General features: G+C 43.1%; 2 protein-coding genes across 3 annotated transcripts in view; one reads left to right on the forward strand and one right to left on the reverse strand.

Moving 5' to 3' along the window:
• The window catches only part of SRPRA (SRP receptor subunit alpha), a 47949-nt gene extending 39578 nt beyond the window's left edge, over window positions 1-8371 (reverse strand). Inside the window, exons 1-3 of the mRNA XM_073603252.1 lie at window positions 8161-8371; window positions 6118-6201; window positions 3538-3701 (exon numbers count right to left, since the gene is read on the reverse strand). Coding sequence (XP_073459353.1) covers window positions 3538-3701; window positions 6118-6201; window positions 8161-8277 — 365 coding nt within the window. The 5' untranslated portion in view covers window positions 8278-8371. The remainder of the gene's footprint in view (window positions 1-3537; window positions 3702-6117; window positions 6202-8160) is intronic.
• A 113-nt stretch (window positions 8372-8484) lies between these two features.
• FOXRED1 (FAD dependent oxidoreductase domain containing 1) overlaps window positions 8485-21141 on the forward strand; it is a 34158-nt gene continuing 21501 nt past the window's right edge. The window contains exons 1-4 of one of the 2 annotated variants that reach the window (XM_073603266.1): window positions 8485-8759; window positions 14511-14737; window positions 19820-19930; window positions 20122-20240. In XM_073603266.1, coding sequence (XP_073459367.1) covers window positions 8633-8759; window positions 14511-14737; window positions 19820-19930; window positions 20122-20240 — 584 coding nt within the window. In that variant the 5' untranslated portion in view covers window positions 8485-8632. The remainder of the gene's footprint in view (window positions 8760-14510; window positions 14738-19819; window positions 19931-20121; window positions 20241-21141) is intronic. The other variant, XM_073603265.1, reaches the window with a different exon arrangement.

Below are 21141 nucleotides of genomic sequence, written 5' to 3' on the forward strand. Positions count from 1 at the left end.
CAATGTTTATGTTTATCAATTATGAAATATATTTTATTTTAATTTATTAATAAATATTTATACTTGTATACTTTATTAAAATTATTTTTTTAATGATTATAAATGTATTTTGCATTTATATGAATGGTGTATAGCTGCATTACATATGTGCATTACATTCATTTACTATACACCATTCACATTTAAATAGGGACATGTATGATCTTTAAATATTGATAAAAACAATGTTTTTTTTTTATAATTAGGTTAATGTATATTGTGTAGGGGGAATTTAACTTTATTATTTTATTAATATGTTGGGGAATAAGGTGTGCTGATTTGTGTTACACTTTGTATTTTATGGTTCCTCATACTGTAATCCCGCTATATCACGCGAGATTACAGTGAGAGGAGCCATTCTCAGGAGTTCCCGGCGTTTGTAGATCGCTCCTCAACTCAACATGAGAAGCGATCTACACACTTTCATAAACAGGCACTCAGAGGAGAGCGATCTCCTCTGAGAATGCCTGAGAACTGAAAAGCGGTATTTTACCGCACTTTCATAAAAGGACACCTCAGTTGGAGGAAACATCAAGCCTGGGCCTGTCCTGCAGGCTTCTCCCCAACCACCATGCAGTAGGGGGAGACGAAGGTGGAGGCTCTCCACAGGAAGAGGCCTACTCCATGTGCTCAAGCTGCAATGGATCCTGGGCCTATCCCTATGCAAGAGGAGTCCTTACCAATCTTCCAGGATAAAGTGGGGAACAGAGTTTGCCGCATTGCTAAGGAGGAAGAGAAACTTGCTGTCATGAAAGAAGATCTCAGGAAAAAGAAATCCCTGCACAGTAAGTCTGGAAACAGTAAGAGGGAAGTCTCCAAGCTGAAGTCTCTGGAAGAAGCATTGAAAAAGCAGAAGTTGGTCACCTCTCTGAAGGAGAGCAGCGGTGTGTTCAGAGAAAAGTGCGAGAATGAGGAAAGATTCCAACAGATGAAGGAAAGTTCCTGTGCCAGTACCAGCCAGATGGTGGATGCCAGAGCAACAGCGACAGTATGGATGGGGGGTAAGGGAGTGGCTTCACATGATGGCCCCAGTACTACCCCTATCAAGTTCATGTCGCATGAACATTGAAACTGCAGAGCAGGAGGGCCGTATGGAAGCTGAAACAGCTGGTGTTTTTTAAACAGATGACTTTACTTTATGACGGGACTGCTGGTATCTGTTGTACTTCTGGGACTATGGTGAGTGGGACTGTTGTGCTGGAGGGGAGGAAGGGGGATCAAGTGGTGGGTAAATTTACCAAACCAGATTTCAGAGGTTCCTATGCAGCCAGTTAATATTCCGATGCAACCAGTTAATGTGTCATCTGTCCCAGTTAGGAATTATGCTAAGGCTGTGTCGGGACAAAGTCCACCTATCAGGAGGGTGGTTGTGGATAAGATCCTAGCCATGGGATTTAAGGCGGAGGACATTGATGCTCTTATCAGTCTGGCTGGTCCTTTGAATATGATTTGTCATTTGTGCGTCCAGAATCGCTGGATCTGTTTTGGGAGCGTTTTGAGCATGTATATGGGGGCCAGCTGGACTGGAAGGGGTTTGTCCCCAAAGTTGTCTCACAACAACCCTTGCTAAAAAAATGTGACTATCCTGGCAAGGAATGACTCTATACCCCCCGAGGACTTATGGGTCTGATTGAGGAGGTTTGGTGAAACGTTGCATCCCCTTAAAAAAAATTGTGGATGATAGCAGAATCTGGACAGGTGGGTGGTCAGGGTCAATGAGGTTGAGTGTGTGTGGTCCAGCATTTGCCCTCCTCTGCCTTTATTGGTAGAGACAGGATTACTGTCTTTTACTCTGGTCAACCTAAGGTGTGCCATAAATGTGGAGTCAAGGGACATTTCTCCTCTAACTGTCTCGAACAGAAGTGATCTTTGTGTCAGGAACTGGGGCATCTGGCAAGGGACTGTAACATCATTAAATGTAGCCTATGTGATAGGGTTGGCCACCCTTATAGCCAGTGCCCTGAGGCTTTGCACAATAAGCCAGAGTTGGGAGGAATTTTTCCGTCTGGATAGAGAAGAGTCTGGGTTGGCGGAGGTTGTACCAGGGAATCCTAGTGTCACTGTGGCAATCTGTGGTGTCAGTGTCCCACCAGTCTGTGGTTCCCCAGTCAGTGTCAGAAAGTGTGGTTGTCAAGTCTATGTCTGCACCTACTGTTTCTCCTAGTGTAGTGAAGGCAGTGGAGGGTGCTGGACCAGCGTGTATGGTGGTACCAAGCCCTCCTCCTTGGCATGGCAGAAGTGCGGTTGGAGGTTGGCAGACACCAAGAGGTGGAGTGAAGGATGGATTGGATGATGGTGGAGGGGGAGGTGGTGGGAAGGGGAAGGGAACAAGTGTGGCTGGTGCAGAATGCAAGGTGAATGATGTGGAAGTCGGGGTGAATGGTGTGTGTGTGTGTGTGTGTGTGTGTGTGTGTGTGTGTGTGTGTGTGTGTGTGTGTGTGTGTGGAGTTGGAATAGCATCCTGATGGCGATTAAATCTCAAAAGGTTTCTTAGCCTGGATTGTATTTAAGTTGAGGTTCGGGGTTTGTAGTCTCTTTTTTGTGGTCATTAAAATATGTTTCTATGTTATCTTGTCAGAAAACGGTTTTCTTTACTTGCCAATGTAAGCACGCTTCTTTTTGTTTAGTTGTTGTTTATTTTTGTTTAAATATGTTTTTATTAATAAGCTGTATGTATTTTTTTATTAAACAAATATTTACACTATAATGTTCAAACACAGTCACACGCTATTATTATACATTTATATAGCACTGACATATTCCACAGTGCAGTGCTGTACAGAGAACACAGAGCCAACCACACCGATCTCTGCATGAGGAGGAGCTAACACTCCAATATCTCCATCACAGTCACATAATAATATTACTATACATTTGTACACCTCCAGCATATTCCACAGTGCTTTACAGTCACACCAATCTCTGCACCAGAATATACCTACCACAGTCACAGTAATATTTTTATTACAGGCTAAGCACTCCAGAACCCCCCCCCCCCAGCTTTCCAGCATTGCAGACGGGAGTTCCTGTTTGCAGTGCTAAGGTGTAAATATGAAGTGTATGTAAAATATAGACCCTTATTCTAAGAAGGGATTCCCCTCACTTTGGAGAGACATCCTCACACTTACAGTTACATCTACAGGACAGGAAACTAGGAAGATCTCCTCATTGTGGCAAGAAAATCGATGTGACTGGGGTGTTATGGCTTCCCTACTGTACCCCAAAAAATACATTTTGGCTTTAGATACACTTTAAAGTTTCACAATACATTTCACAAGTATACATAAATCAAAGCCAAAAAATAAAATTATACAGATATTAACTAGGGTGACTAACAAGAGTTTTTTTAAAAAAAGTATACAGAAAATAAAACCGCGATTTACAATAAAACACACACAAAGCTAACTAAAATTATACCCAATAGGGGAGGTAAGTGCTTGAGAAAAAAAGGTTTCTAGAAATGCAATCAATCAGTGAATCAATTTTAATTGTACTCACTTGAGAAGGAAGCTGAAATCATCTTCAAAATCAAACGAGCCATTCAGCAACCCTAGAGTCCCATTCTGCTGTATCTGATTACGATATTTATCCCGAAACTCTTTATGGACGTCATCTATTAACTTGTCCACATACGTCAGGGTTAAAATCTTCTGGTACCCCACCTGCAGGGACATGAACAATACAAAAGGGTCTAGTTACAAATCAGTGAATGGGACTTTCACCAAAGACTCCCTGGTGTTGAATCAATCGCTTTCATTTAAAACATGTGACCCAGGAAGATTCTCCTGCAGAGAATGTTTGCTCAATGTCATGTGCACTGCTTTATAAATATGCCCCAAAGTATAAAAAGACTTCCAACACAACACCTCTGAGATGAATTAAAGGGCAGAACCCATCCAAGACCCTTGAAGAGTCACTACCATGGCGTGTGTGTACACCTATACTAGAGGATCCATTTATAAAAATTTGTTGGACGAATGTGACAAGCATATGCCCATCCTTGAAAATTTTTTACCATATTTTGCTTAAAAGGATAAGTTCACTTTTTATAAAATAATAATAAATGCACATTTTTTTTGCATGTAAAAAAATGTGCATTTATTATTTTTTGCTGAAGGAGTCTGGAAAGCATTGGACCAGTGATCAGAAGATCGCCGATACCATGCAGGTCTCTTGTACACTGTCCATGTATCGGCTTACCCATACATCCCTGCCAGTTAGACTCAATAAACTACCACAGTGCCATGGTAGTTCATTGAAAACTACAAGCCGACAGATACTAAGGATGTCAGGGCTTGTAGTTCATTCAGACACACAGAGCTGAATGGTGCGGCTGTGTGGGTCGAGCCCCGCTTTCAAATTGTTGCAGCTAGTACAGGGTATTTCTTCCCATACTTCTGTCACAGGGCGGGGGGTGGAGGTGGCAGCTGCAGCACTGGGAACATGTTATATGTTCTCAAAGGTGAAATTATCCTTTAAAGCTGTCTGATCGACTCCCCGCCTGCCTGTGACAGCAGTATGGGGAGAATATCCCCCTACTAGCTGCCCCTTTTTGAAATCAGTACGGCAGTGCGGGGCTCCACCAACAAAGCCACTTCATTCATTCACACAGCTGTGGGTGTGTGAATGAACTACAAGCCCCAACATCCTATGCGGCTGTCGGCTGGGCTTATAGTTCTCTTTTTTTTAAATGAACTTTATTGCTATCACAATGGGGGAGCCACATTCTCTTTTTAGAGAGATCTGGGGACTATTAGACCCCAGATCTCTCCTCTGGCCTCCAAAGCAGAGATTGGTTTAAGTTGCTTTAACTAGCCAGTAATGGCTAGTTTACATGAGAATGAAACCAGAAGTAAAGAATCCTCGACAACACCCATTCCTCTTACTGTGTCTTAGGAAGTGGATGCCTCCAATGGCACCCTTACCGGGCTGACCAATCAGAAAGGAGAGCCCGGTAACAGGGGCAGGGTTTGGTGCTGAACCCCCTTCTGCTGCCCGTAAAAGTGATCCAATGGCTCAGTAGCTACTCAGATCACTTTTACATTGTAGGAAACCGTCCACTGAAAAAACCTACACCAAGCTGCTCATGGTTATAGCCTCAAACATGATCCCTGTATAACTGCTTCTACCTTAGGCCATCTGCAGTAGACCTGCTCTCTCTTGTATTCACAGAAGCAGCAGCGGGAGCCAATAGCTCCTGCTGCAGTCAATAAAATCCTACGAGGAAGGAGTGGTGGGTCTTTTCAAGCACACAGCCTGGCTCGGGAGCACGCCTGCAGGAGTGCCCCCATAGCACACAGCTTGCTATGCAGGCACCCGGAGAAGAGGAGCGGACAGCGACAGCAGAAGACCCCAGAAGAGGGCTGCTCTGTGCAACACCCTTAAGCAGGCAAAGTATAACATGTTCATTATTTTAAATTGAAAAAAATTAAAAATTAGTCTTTGCAACCGCTTTAATCTCCCTACACTCTATCTAAAATAAGAAAAAAGGTTTTGCCTTTATTTGTATTTAAATACAGCGATTTCCTTCATCAACTCCATCTAGTGGCCATAAGATGGTATTTTTTCTGAAATACCGCAATCAAAAGACATTAACACATTGCGGCTACTAGATGGAACTGTACAGTCAAAATGTGTCCAGTATGAGCAAACGCTTGTCGCATTTTTCCAATTAATTTTTTTGATAAAGATCCTCTTTGTAGCAAAGTATGGTGGCACAGGAGTATACTCAAAGTACAAAGCTGAGTGCAGCCATCCATCTCTTCACTAGAATTTGGTCCATAACACCTGAAAACAATCCTATATTTCAGGTTAGTTGGGCTTTGAGCATATGGACAAAGATGCAGTGATCGTACACTCGGCACCAGGAATGAGGCTCACACATTCAGTAACATTGTTTTGCCTCTTATTCAAATGCCATTTTGATGTCCAAAAGACTAGAAAACAACTAGTCTTTAAAAAAATGTCTCTGTTTTTGGCTCTTGCATTATAGGAGAGCTCCTCTGATCCGGCGGACAGCACGGAATTCCATCCCCTTCCAGCTGTGATGTCACATGGACGTCATGATGAGGATCTTACCACAAACACCAGCTCAAACTGATTGTCCAACTTGTACTTGAGGGTGAGGGAGTCATGGGTGAAGGAAGTGTTCCCGCCTCGCTCCTGAAATACAAAGAATGACAGAGGTGAGTGTGTGATGTCACACCCCGAGGAGGCGTCATCAGCTCGCAGGAAATGTCACTCCAGTCTGGGTACGTCCCATCCACAGAGCTTTACTGGCTGGGAAGTACTGACACCATCTACAGACCAGACTCTACTTTCCACACTCAACATATGGGGGGGGGAATGTTCCTTCCACTCCCACCATCTACAAATCCTTCATACATCATACCTTACACAAACTCCTTACTTAGTGCTCCCCACCAGTGCTGGCACAACTCCCCCTCCCCCAAAGTAGTGGCACAGCTCCTCCATCTGGTGGCACAGCTCTCCCCTCCCACCTCAATGGTAGCACAGCTCTCCCCTCCCACCTCAATGGTAGCACAGCTCTCCCCTCCCCCATCTGGTGGCACAGCTCCCCCCATTCCCCTAGTGGTGGCACAGCTCTCCTCTCCCCTCCCCCTCAGTGGTGGGGGCACAGCTCCCTCCCCATCCCCGAGGTGGCACAGTTCTCCCCCTCCATTCATTACATTCTCCTAGTGGTGGCACAGCACCCCCCTCCCCTCCCATTCCCCTAGTGGTGGCACAGCTCTCCTCCCCGACCCCCCCCCCCCCAGTGGTGGTGGTGGCGGCACGCCTCTCTCTCTCCCAATACCCCCCCCAGTGGTGGCACAGCTCTCTCCCCCCCACATGCCCCTAGTGGTGGCACAGCTCTCCTCTCCCCCCCCCCCCCCCCCCCAGTGGTGGTGGTGGCACGCCTCTCTCTCTCCCAATACCCCCCCCCCCCCAGTGGTGGCACAGCTCTCTTCCCCCCACATACCCCTAGTGATGGCACAGCTCTCCTCTCCCCTCCCCCTCAGTGGTGGTGGCACAGCTTTTCCCTCACACCTTAGTGGGAGGGCAGATGTTCCTTCCACTCCCACCATCTACAAATCCTTCATACATCTCACCTTACACAAACTCCTTACTTAACTGGGGGGGGCACTCTTCTCCCTTCCCCCTCCCTCCCAGTACTGGCACAGCTCTCCCCTTTCCCTCAGCAGTGGCACACCTCTCTTCTCCCCTATCTGGTGGCACAGCTCTGCCCTCCCCGATAGCAGTGGCACAGCTCCCCCATCTGGTGGCACAGCTCTCTCTTCCCCCATCTGGTGGCACAGCTCTACCCTCCCCCATAGCAGTGGCACGGCTCCCCCCCCCCGTGGTGGAACAGCTCTCCACTCCCCCATCTGGTTTGCACAGCTCTGCCCCCCCCCCCCATTCCGCTAGGGGTGGCACAGCTCTCCCCCTCCTTACTTGGTGGTGGCACAGCTGTCTCTCTCCCTCCCCAGTGGTGGTGTCACGTCACATTCGGCTACCCATCACATTTCGCTACCCGCTGGAGTGCGCATGTGCGACGCCGCCATATGCGTTCCAACACTGTTGTAAGACCACTTTGCCACAGGGCCGCTCACCTCGATCGGCATAATTATAAGCTAACTCTACGTCCACTTGGATGGTGGGTCTTGAACCTGGACTCATGAGTGTGGCCACAAAATTCTGCGCAAGCGCAGATCGCCACAGTGTTGGAACGCATATGGCGGCGTGCATGCGCAGTCCAGCGGGTAGCCAAATGCGATGGGTCACCATATGTGACGCTACAGTGGCACAGCTTTCCCCTCCCCATCTGGTGGCATAGCTCTCCCCCTCATAGTGGTGTCACAGCTCTCCCCTCCCCCCTCATTCCCCTGGTGGGGGCACAGCTCTACCCTCCCCATCTGGTGGCACAGCTCTACCATTCCCCCCCATTCCCCTAGTGATGGCATAGCTCTACCGTCCCCCCCATCTGCTGGCACAGCTACCCTCCACATCTGGTGGCAAAGATCTACCCTTCCCCCCATTCCCCTAGTGGTGGCACAGCTCTCCTCTCCCCCTCAGTGGTGTTGGCACAGCTCTCTCCCCTCCCCCCGGTTGGTGGACAGTCACCTGTAGGATGACAGAGCGGATGAGAGCATTGACAGGCCCGGTGAAGGATCCTTTCACCCCCTGGAAGCACCAGAGCACGATGCCGCCTTTACTGAAGATCGTGAAGAAGTCCAACATGTTGTCCCCACAGAAGACACCGACACCGGCCGAGACACGTCAGAGAAATACTGGCAACCGTCACTTCCGCCTGTGCCAGAGGGGGGGAGGCACAATGATTTCCGGCTTCGGCCATCTTGGTACACCTATCCCTGAGCTGTTCAGTCTTGCTCCGCCTCCGCTCGAAGAACTGTCTCCGTTTCCTCAGCCATTTTTCTTGAGACCACTCCCTAATGAGCTGATTGTCTATGGTCTTCAACACAATGGCTGTCCCTGGAGAATATTAGAGACATTTCTATCAGCATGGGCGGGGACATGCCATGTGAATGTCCTCTAGTCTCTTGTACAACGCTCAGGCAGATGTGTGGGGAGAAGTATGAGTGTGTATAGAAGAGCCTGGCACCTGTGCAAGAAGAGCACTTACCATGGGGTCTCTGGATGGACACAAAGGGGGATGAGGACATGTTCTGCCCTGCTGAGGGACCAGAGGGACCCCCCCAACTGTGAGTAACACACATTATTATTATTATTATATCAGAATACTGCTGATCATACTATCTGTATTATTATTAACCCTTTCATTACAAAGATAAAACAAATCCTAACAACTTTGACCCGTGTTAGTAAATCTGTCATCACAACTACTTAGTGTGTCCAGGTGAATCAGTCCTTGTTTTGTTCAAGACAAATAGGGTTTTGGTGAGAAAAAGGCAAAATGGTGCTAAATGGGGATGAATATCTTCTTATTTTACTATCAAAGGAAAACTGGCACAAAATTGTAAAAGAAATTTACTTTACTTAATTTCTTGCCGTGACGGTGACCTTCCACCAAACAACATCCCAAAATAAATTCTCCTGGCGATTGCAGCGATACCACCTATGTGTGTGTTATTTGTTGTTTATACTCCTAGTACAGCCCAGAGACAATCGAGCGCATTACACTTTTTTATGATACCTAAAACACACTGATACTAAAAAAAAAAAAAAAAAAAAAACTGTTATTATTTTTTTTTCTCCATTCAAGAGTAAGATTATAGCGGCGTGCTGTATAGTGACCGATCACTGGGATAGCCAATCACAGGATCCTGTGATCGAGAGCCAGTCCTTCCAGCTCCTGATCCTTAGTGAGAGACCCGGATCTGTCGGTGACAGCTTGGTTTCTGTGCTGTGAGCACACCGCGACACTCTTCTAGCACAAACATTGGAACAAGTACTCACATATGTGGCCCTAAGAATGAAGACCCACTTCTGTGAGACCACATGTGTGCATACCCGCTGTGAGAAGGGGTTATTTTTTTTTTTAATTATTATTATTATATTATGTCATATTCGTTTTCTGCTGTTCAGTGTGATGGTAGCAACCATCTTAATAATAATTATCATTATTATTATATTAAGATCAGTGCTACCACCACAGTGAACAACAGAAACGTGATGTATAATAATATATAATAACTTATCATATAACATATTACTGCTGTTCAGCGTGGTGGTAGGACTGATCATCATCATCATAATAATAATAATAATATGATCAGTGCTGCCACCACACTGAACAGCAGTAATATAGTATATAATAATATAATTGTATATATTATTATACATCAGGTTACTGCTGTCCAGTGTGGTGGTAGCACTGATCTTAATAATAATCATTATTATTATTATTTTATACTTTATATTACGTTGCTGCTGCTCATTGTGGTGCTAACACTGATCATGTTGCTGTTATTGTTATTATTATTATGATCAGTGCTACCACCACCTGATGTATAATAATAATGTATATTATCATATACGTTATTACTGCTGCTCAGTGTGGTGTTAGCACTCATCATGTTATTAATATTATTATTATTATTATTATGATGATGATTGGTGCTACCACCACACTAAACAGCAGTAATATGGTATATGAGAAAATAAGTTATTATATTATTATACATCAGGTTACTGCTGTTCAGTGTGGTGGTAGCACTGATCATATTATTAATGTTATCGTTACATCTGCCTGTTTTATTATTATTTGCTTATGTGCACCAACATGGGCTGCAAAGCTGTACAGAGTGAGAGCACAAATGTGAGTGGCTATAACCCTGACATTTATCAGCTTTTGTGTACTTTTGTTCTATTGGCATAGCATTGGGGAGATTTATCTTCACTTCCTGTCCTAGAGGCAAAACCTGCTAGTAGTGAAAACTGCCCACATTCCATGTTACCGCTTATGTTCGATTTCGGTGATTGGGGGTTCTATACACTTTAATGTACTTTTGACTTTTTGCAAACTCACTGGATTTTTTTTAACGCACAAGGTCTAAGGTGAAAGTCCACCTGGCAAATGTACAATCTCCTGTGCCTTAATTAATAATCAAAATACAGCATAAAAATAGATGTAGATGCTATGTTGGGATTTAATGATTACCATTTTGTGTCACGTGGAAAAGCAAAGTTCGAATTTGTTCAGTTTTGTTAATTAGTCAATAAGTTTTATAACAGTTTTTTTTTTTTTTTTATAGATATTTTATTGCATTTTTCTGAACATACAAAAAAACACACAATCAAAAAACAAAATCCAAACATAAAATACAAAATGCTCCTATGTCAGCCTAGAACAGAAGGAAATTGTGCATCATGTATATACTATGTTAGCTCGACATTAGACTCTATAGACAAGTGTCACAATCATGGACAGTACTATCGTGGCATAATTCATGCCCTGTATGAGGCAAACTGTCTTTAGTAATTTTCCATTATGGCACTGTAGGTGAGAGAGTTAGTGGGCTAGCTAGCCATCTGTCCCAGATTTTGTGTAATGTTTTTTTTCCTCTTTCGGACATCAAGGGTGAGCTTATATAGTGGTAGGGATTCGTTAACCAGTTTTAATCAGAGACCTCTAGTTGGGGTCGCAGCACCCTTCCAGGTCAGTAAAATGACCTTCTTCACGTAAAAAAAAGGATGCGAAGCAACCTTTTGGCCTGGGAGGGAACAGCGAGGTCACCAAAGATGCCCAAGAGACAGTTCTTGGGATTAAGTATATTGGGGAGACCCAGTGCTGAGGAGATAAAAGAGCCTATGTTCACCCAGAAGTCTTGTATTATGGGACAGGTCCAGAAGCAGTGGAAGAAGTCAGCTGTGTGGCCACATCTTCGAAAACATTCAGCTGAGGGGGATATGCCCATTTTGTTAATTTTAACTGGAGTAAGATGTGATTGGTGAAAAATCTTAAATTGGATTATTCTGTCTCTTGAAGAGATAACAGAGGTCTTAAAGGTGTCACAGAATTCAGACCAGTCTTCTTCTGTGATAGGGATGTCTAGGGAGTCCCATTTCCATTGTGCTGCCCTGAACCTAGGATCGGAGTTCATCACTAGGGCTGAGTAATAGGTAGATATAAGCTTTGTCTGGTCCGGAGATCTTAGGAGTTTTTCCAGATCAGGGGTTTTGAGGGGACTGTCTAGGGAGCCAAACGGTGCTCGTACAGCATGTCTGAGTTGGTAGTAATAGAATAGATAGGTACGTGGCAAATCAAAGTCTAATCTCATCTGGGAGAAGGATTTGAAACCCCGAGGTGTGTATATATGACCTAAGTATTTAATCCCTTTTGATGACCATCTCTTAGGGTCAGGTAGGGAGTGTAGTTCCTTAAGCGTAGGGTTAAACCAGAGTGGACTATTGGGAGAGGCCAACCAAGAGCCAGAGGTACGTTTGTCACTGTTTTAAACAAAGTGAGAGAGGTATGTATGATAGACATCCCAGGTCCTGGTGGTGTGCATCTGCGATATATTATGTTATGTAGCATTTCAAATGAGGAGACTATGGCTCCTTCAGTAGTTGTGCATGCGTTATTCGAATCAGGGTGTAGCCAGTCATGGATATTAACTAGTTGAGATGCCTGGTAGTAGAAGTAAAAGTCAGGGGAAGCTAACCCTGCTAGGTGGGACGGGAGACAAAGTGTCTCCAGTGCAACTCTAGGGGGTCGTCCATTCCAAGGGAACGTAATACAGATAGAGTCTATGCTCTTAAAAATGGATTTAGGGATTTTGCAAGGCGAGTTAGCCATGACATACAGCAGTTTAGGCAAATATATCATTTTAAGGACATTGGCTCGTCCCATAAGGTCTAGGGGCAAGTCCTTCCACTGTTTGGTCTGAGTCTGCAATTGGAGTAATAAGGGGCCTAAATTATTGGTTATATAGAGGGATAATGGCAATTGAATTATAACTCCTAAATATCTAAATGAGGTAGCTATTTGCAGTCTGGAGTCCAGTTTGATTTCCGATGTAAGAGCTTGATCAAATAGGATTGACTTGTCCCAATTCACTCGGAATCCGGAGACACAAAGGTCCCAGAAGACAGCAGGGACCATTCAGGACGCGCAATGCGTCTTGCGCATGCGCAGTAGGAAACAGGTTGTGTAGCTGCAAGGCTTCACTTCCTGTTCCCCTTAGTAAGGATGACGGTGCCTGCACCCGGAGCCGAGGGAGGAGTCGGCTTCGAGTGCTGACATCGTGGGCTCCCAGGACAGGTAAGTATCCATATTTTAAAAGTCAGCAGCTGCAGTATTTGTAGCTGCTAACTTTTAATTTTTTTTTTTTTCCAGGCGGAACTCCGCTTTAAATACCTCCCAAAAGAAAACTATATGTCTCTAAAAAATTGTAAAAATTTTGTTTGAATACAGCGTTGCATGACTGTGCAATTGTCATTCAAAGTGCAACAGCGCTCAAAACTGGCCTGGGCAGGAAGGGGGTAAAAGTGCCCTGTATTGAAGCGGTTAATCTCCAGCACAGGTTCTGGTGCCAAATCTCCCCCGTCATTTGATCTCTTCCTTCTCCTATTAGACTGCAAGCTCTTTCAAGCAGGGTACACATTCCTTGTCTTTGTGTACAGTTTTAGGTGGACCTGAACTCAAAAAGCAAAGATTTGTTATTTTGTAGGTAACCTTTTTGAAATATTAATTGTGTCTAACGAGTACCCTAAAAAATCTACCTTTTTGCTTGAATTACTCCTGAGAAATAACGGCACACTTCCAGTGTCTCGAGCCTCCTTTGCAGTTGTGGGATCATCTAGGGCAGTGGTTCTCAACCTCAGTCCCCTAGTACCCCCCAACGGGCCATGTTTTGGGTACTTCCCTTAGATAAAATAGCTCTTATCAATACCATGTCATTGATATTGATTTAAAGCAGCTGTGCAAAGTAAAGGAAAACATGGCCCGTTGGGGGTACTTGAGGACTGAGGTTGAGAACCACTGATCTAGGGCACGGTTAGTCTCACCAGATTTGGAGTGAGGTTTGTTGATGTCTCTACTGTAACTGACCACTGTTCTCCTTTCTGGAGAGGAAGCTGTACATAAGTACCGGCACTGTAAGGATCTCCCTACGTCTGCTTTATTTATGTATCTATTTACCTCCTCCACCTCTCCTGCTGCTTTTAAAATTCCATCGTTTATGATCACATCACCAATAATTGGGGAGGGGAGGAGGAATGGGTAGCTCTGACATGAGGAAGCAAAGCCCTGCGTCTCTACCAAGATGGCTGCCGTCACACTCATGGAAGCTTGAAAAGGCAGTAATCGGGTGGCTAGTTATTTACCCTTTGCCTGATTTTTTTTTTTTTTTTTTTTAAACACAGCTTCCGTAGTACAGGTCCTCTTTAAAGGAGTTGTAAACCCTCCTTTTTTTTTTTTAAATAACAAACATGTCATACTTGCCTCCACTGTGCAGTTCATTTTGCACAGAGTGGCCCCGATCCTCGACTTTTGGGGTCCCCCGGCGGCGCTGGTAGCTCCTCCCCCGCATCAAGTGTCCACGTTGGGGAAGGTTCTCCTAAGGTGGACACCCATGCTGAGTCCTGCTTCTGTGTACATTCACACAGCATGCAGGACTCGGCCCCGCCCCCCTGGCGTCCGCATCATTGCATTTGGTTGAAAGCAGGGGAGCCAATGGCTGCACTGCTATCAATCTATCCAATCAAGAGCCGAGACAACGGGCAGAGAAGAAAAGCGCATCTCCGCCGAGGGAACGAACGGGCTCAGGTGAGTAAAACGGGGGGCGGGCACTGTCAGAAGTTTATTCAGGTGAAAAAAAAAAAAGAGGGTTTACAACCCCTCTACTGTTATTATATTCCCTTTATGTCCCCACATTGTGCAGCACAAGATATTTACATTGTGAGAATCAATAATAATATTTATGTCATTCATGAAATATGTTCAGTACATCAAATCGTTGACTCGTTTTTATTTTGCTTCCTTCTCTTAGATCCAACCCTGACGAAGGAACTTGACAAATTCCAGAAAAAGTTTATAGACTCTTTGCCCAGCGGCAAATGGAGCCCTTTAAGGTCAACAACACATCTTCCCCCGGACCATTCAGACCTAGTCATCGTTGGGGGAGGAGTGATAGCCTGGTCAATTGCCTTCTGGCTAAAGCTGATTCAGGAACAAAGGAGCACCTACAGCATCTTGGTGGTAGAGAGGGACCCTGCGGTACAACAAGACATCTTCTTTTTGTTTTTTCCTATGTTTAAAGCGGTGTTCAGCCCAAAAAAAAAAAAAAAAAAAAATGAAAAGCCAGCAGCTACACATACTGCAGGCTTTTAACAATAGGACACTTACCTGTCCTGGAGTCCCGCGATGTTGGCACCGCAGCTGATGTTTCCATCAGTTGTCAGGTGCTACTGCCACCATTGCGGGTAAGGGAACCCAGCAGTGTAGCCTTATAGCTTCACTCCGGGAACTCTACTGCGCATGCACGAGGCCTCGCTCCTCTCTTTTACTGACCCGGTGACAGGGAGAGGAGGAGGGAGCCCGGGGGTCATGTCACGGGCCGCGGCCCGGACTCCCGGAAGTGGGAACAGGATACCTGTGCAATTGTGGCACCGGAGGGGGAGAGGAGACAAATGAGCGGAAGTTCCACTTTTGGGTGGAACTCCGCTTGAAATAAATATAAAAAGATAAAAAAAAACACACACACACACACTGTCTGTGTGTTAAAGAGTCTGATAAAGAGATTTCCTTTTTAGTAGAGTAGGATAAGCAGATTTTTATTTTTCAATGAACCTAAAATGAAAGTACCACCTCATGATATTCAAATCCAGATGCATGTTTATTCCAAAGGCAGTTCGTTTATGAAGCCAATCTGTTTCAGGACTGCTGCCCTTTCCAATGGGGGTTAACACAATGAAACTATGTATATGTTAGTAGCTGGTTCTAGCAGCCTTTTTAGTCAGTATACATTGTTTCAGTGTGTCATTTTTAAACCATAGTGGTCTGACCTCTTGCCCCTTGTTTTAGGGACAGGTGCAACTTCCAGCCCTGCTGCAGACAGACTGTCAAAGTCTATCACATTATATATCCTCATTTCAGAAAATTTTTGATGCAATTCAAACATTCTCATTATATATATTATCTCTTTTTATTTTATCGCTTAAAAGAAAAATATGTATAAAAAAAAAGTTAACAGTTTTTCAAAGATTTTTCATCTCATACAACATAAGTCCGTTATTTTATTACACATCCAAGATGCATTAAAGCAGTATTCCCCAGCTACTTGCTGTTCAGCTCCACCATCATTGTAAGCTGTGAATGGTTTCCAGTAGGTGGGGACAACAACGCGTTTCGAAATGTAAACATGAAAAATTTCTTCTTTTACCACTTCTCCAACATAAAGTGATTTCATTTTTAGAATAGTACTTCCTATGCTCATATAATGGGTAAGTTTTGCTACATTCAGTCAATTCAATAAACACTTACATTACATTATATCTTTGGTTAGAGTATTCCCAAAACGGCTCCCATATCTTTGTAAATCACTATCCGTGCTATGCAGAGACGGTTGGAATATACCCAAAGGTTTTGACACCAAAATATAAATATATAATATAAAAAAAGGAAAAGATATGAAAAGAGGTTGTCATGGATGGTTTAAGAAATCCCTATTTTGTAATATATGATGAATATGAGTCCTCTATTGCCATTTGATGGCTCATATGTTGTCAAAAGAGCCAGACAAAAGAAAGGCAGTCAATACTTACAAATAAAAAGATGCTGCCGTATACACTACACTACGCCTGCCGCATAAGAGGGATACTCCGTGCCCCTCTGTGATTCCTGGGCTGTCTCTTGTCGTATATTTAGGCAGCTCCAACAAGTACTTATCCATATCAAACGATCAGGATGTTTCTCTAGTGCCTATTTGATTTTGATATTCTTCTTTATGTAATTATAATTTGTTTAACATATTTCATTGTAGTGGTACGAGTATTCTCTTCTTTTTGGTGCAGAGATCCGATAGATTTGTGTGAATTTCGTGACTGTACCAGGCACAGGAAGGCCTCTACAACATTGTTTGGGGCCTCACAGACTCTCAAGTGCGTACTGAGAATAATGGAATCATTTCCAGATTCTTAGGCACTAGAGAAACATCCTGTGTCAGCAGCATTGGTCTCCAATATGGCCACCACTGGTCTCCGGATGTTGTCATCACAGAGACTGGTTATGATGCGGCAACGCGTGACATCAAAACGACACGCATGCGTGGTATATTGAGACACCGGGGACTGTGACGCCATTTTCCTTTCCATATAATTTGATATGGATAAGTACTTGTTGGCGCTGCCTAAATATACGACAAGAGGCAGCCCAGGAACCACAGAGAGACACTGAGTATCCCCCTTATGCGGCAGGCATGGATGGTGTAGTGTATACGGCAGAATCTTTTTATTTGTATGTACTGACAGCCTTTCTTTTGTCTGGCTCTTTTGACAACATATATGAGCCATCAAATGGCAATAAATGACTCATAATCATCATATATTACAAAATAGAGATATCTCAAACCATCCATGACCACCTCTTTTCATATCTTTTCCTTTTTTTATCTTTTTCAAGCTCTGGTGTCAAAAACTTTTGGATATATTCCAGCGGTCTCTGCATAGCACGAATAGTGATTTACAACAAGGATATGAGAGCCGTTTTGGGAATACTCTGACCAAAGATATAATGTAATGTAAGTGTTTATTGAATTGATTGAATGTACCCGTTATATGAGCATACAAAGTACTATTCTTAAAATGAAATCGCTTTATGTTGCACAAGTGGTAAAAATCCCTGAAGAAGAAATTTTTCATGTTTACATTTCGAAACGCCTTGGATGTCCCCCACCTACTGTAAACCATCCACAGCTTACAATGATGGTGGAGCTGAACAGCAAGTAGCTGGGGTATACCACTTTAATGCATTTTGAATGTGTAATCATATAATGGACACCTATGTTGTATGAGATGACAAATCTTTGAGCTTTAAAAAACGGTTTACTGTTTTTTACATATTTTTCTTTTAAGCGATTAAAATACTTATATATATATATATATATATATATATATACATGAATGTTTGAATTGACTCAAAAATCCCCTGACATGAGAATATATAATGTGAAAAACTAATAAGGGATGATGGCAATTAAGGCCATATGAGTTTATTTCTACAACTGTCAAAGTCTATAGCAGGAAGTGGCTTGATGGGGCTGAACAGCCATAGACTTTGACAGGATGCCTGCAGCGAGGCTAGATGGTGGATCTGTCCCTACCAAGGTGCACTAAAAACACTGGGAGGGATGCACTGCTCCTAAACAGCCCTGTTTGCTGTCATTAGACGAAACATGTAGGGATGGAGCTTTTGGCAAATTATGTCATCACGCACGGCCGCCGTTTGGGTACTATGTGTTTGGCTCATTGCTGTTTGACCGGAGTTTTTTGTTAGTACCTCTTTTAATAAAGTGGATTTTGATCTGGATAATGCACTATAGCATGTTCCCCCCCCCCCCCCCCCCCTTCTATACCTTGCGGTTACACATTGATATTGGGTCAAGTGGAGCAGTGAACAGCCACCATACTGGGAAGGTTGCCATATACAGAACTTACTATTTCTGATGCCCTTGGGGATTGATTACTTGTCTGGTTTAAGCACATATGAGCTCATTTTCCTAGAGGTCTAATGTTCCAGTAAGCAGATACTGTTTGAATCTCCTTTGTAAAGGTGCACTAAAATATAAAGAGTCAGCAGTAGATCTGTACTCTTCTATGTTGGCACAGTTTACAATTAGACTTTTTATATATCTGGTGTTTTTATTTTATTTCTGCACCAGCAATATGAATTTTATGTATTAGTGTTTATTTCACATCACATTGGAAGTATATGAATTTGTCATTTATGAACTCTGATTTGCAGATTTGATTTTTTGCACTTGGCTGTTTGCACTTTAGATAATTAAGAGTTTCTTTGCACTTTTTGCAGATAATTTTGCACTTATTTAAAGGGACAGCACAACTAATTTTGGTATATATTTGTTTAGTGTGCAGCTATTCCTGGGTTTACGTTTAACCCACACTAAGCACAGAGGTTTACACAAATAGGAACAATAAAAACATGACAGTTCTTATCTAAAGCTGGATACACACTATACAACTTTTGTTGTTTGATTTCCTTTAGATTTACCAAAACCATGTAGTGCAAGGGCCGGCCTGATAGCGTACAAATTGAAATTCTTAAGGTTTGACCTTGTATTATATGGTTTTGGTAAATATAAAGGAAAAAAATCTAAAGAAGATTGTATAGTGTGTATACAGCATAAGACTCGAGTCACATATATGCATGTTGCTTTTGAGTGTTTCTGCTGTGCTTTCTGCATTTTTTTTTTTTTTTTTGCCGCAATTTGCGTTTTGCGTCTTTTTTATGTTTTTCTTTTTGTTTTTTAGGAAAACTTGTTGGGCAGATTTAAAAACGCAAATCCCGGTAAAAACACACTACATGCCTTTCTGCAGCTTCTCCATTGAAGTCTATTGAACCAAAAGAGGCAAAAAAAAGCACTGTTTCGCATTTGAAAAAGTCCCTGGCTCTTTCCAAAATTGCAGAGGCACAAAAATGCATTGATATAAACGTGTTCCATTGGAACTCATGTCCAAAAAATGTCCTGCAATTCTGCAAACAGCATGAAAAAACGCATTGGTGTAAATGAAGCCTAGGGCCCATTTCACATATGCAATCCTGCCAGTGGTGAGAGATCGCCATGGCTTTGTGAGGTGGGCCTTAAAGTGGTTGTAAACCCATCAAAAAAAAAAAACCTGCAAGACAAAGGCATAATGAGCTAGTATGCATCACATACTAGCTCATTATGAAATACCTACCTTAGATCGAAGCTGGTGCAGATGTGGAATGTTACTTCCGGGCTCGTGGGCCCCCTGGCGCCGTGATTGGCCGGAGCCGAAATGGCGTCACGGCACATCAGCTGAACAAACGGCACGAACGAGACGTTTCTGCAGCGTGCATGTGCTGATGACGCCGGTACATGCTGGTACAGTGGATATCTCCTAAACCGTGCAAATTCAGGAGCTATCCACGGTACCTACAGGTAAGCCTTATTATAGCCTTACCTGTAGTGAAAAGTGGTGTGTAAGGGTTTACAACCACTTTAAAAATAAAAGCAAAAGAAAAAAAAAAAGTTTTGCCTTGACATATATATGCTTTATTTATTCATATATTTTTTTTTTTTTTTATATTATTCTTTAGTACTCTCAGGCATCCACGGTCCTGTCAGCAGGTGGCATTCGACAGCAGTTTTCTCGGCCGGAAAACATCCAAATGTCTATCTTTGGTGCTCATTTTCTGAGCAACATTAATGTAAGTCTTTTTTTAAGGAACTTGTAGTAAAAAGTTCAGTTATAGATGGAGCATGATGAGCTCAGCCTCTTGCTGTCTTATATATTTGATCTTGTATCCTAACTCTGTACCGAGCTACCGTTGTGTGTTCCTGATCTTTTTACATTTTCATTACTATAAAAAGAAAATCTGACATGTCTTCTATGTTTTAGGAATATCTGGGCGTGATAAATGAAGACCCCATTGACATTCAGTTCAACCCTTCTGGATACCTGTTCCTGTCCAGCGAGAAAGGCGCAGAAATCTTAGAGCAAAATTACAAAACTCAGCGGTATGGGTGTATAAGGGTGATACTTCCTGACTATCGTTAATAACGATTTAGGCACAGTAACTTAATTTGATGCAAATCACTGAACACCTTTGCATCCCTGTGGGGGCAAACATGGCCTTCACACGTGTGTAAGCTGTAGTACACCCATGTGAACGAGGCTTAACTCATTCACTTAATTGATCCAATAGAACTAATATGGTTTCTAAACTAGATGTAGAAATACTGTACTTTTACATCTGTTTTCCATTTCTCAGTCATAACCACATTCTTTCCAGGGACACGGCACAATCTCAAGACAGCTTCTCAAGTCCTGTTCATGGGACACAGAGGACAGCCCTGAGATAACTCCTTACGTCACCAGTTTTTTATATCCGCACTGATCAGTCTTGTTTATTTTATTCTTTAAGATATATAGACATACCCTCATTAGATTTGTAATCAAAGAAATAAAATGATGTCCTTAAGTGAATTAAATTATGGAAGGCTTTACTGGTATATACAGTAATAGTCAATTTAAAGACCCAGCACTTTGCAGTATGCAACTATTCGTTTCTCAAAACGCTATTAAATGTTATTCAGCCATTACATCCACTCTCAAATCTAGGATATCATTTATAAACCATTTATATCTCTCGTATGTCACATTACCAAACCAGCATTATAGAATGCCTCGTTTTCTATCCTTCAGTGAGACTACTACAATGTGCTCAGGGGAACAGCCACAAGTGAGGGTGCCCCCATGGGAAGACAACGTCAAGAACTCTTGTGTACTTACTTGCAGTCGTAGTTGCTCTCTGAGCAGGATGACATAACTGCTTTTCTGAGCACAGTGGCTAAGTAGTTAGCACTTCCGCCTATCAGGGTCATTGGTTCGAATCCCAACCCTGGAGTTTGCATGTTC

The sequence above is a fragment of the Aquarana catesbeiana genome, linkage group LG10, assembly GCF_042186555.1.
Source record: "Aquarana catesbeiana isolate 2022-GZ linkage group LG10, ASM4218655v1, whole genome shotgun sequence".
Lineage (NCBI taxonomy): Eukaryota > Metazoa > Chordata > Amphibia > Anura > Ranidae > Aquarana > Aquarana catesbeiana.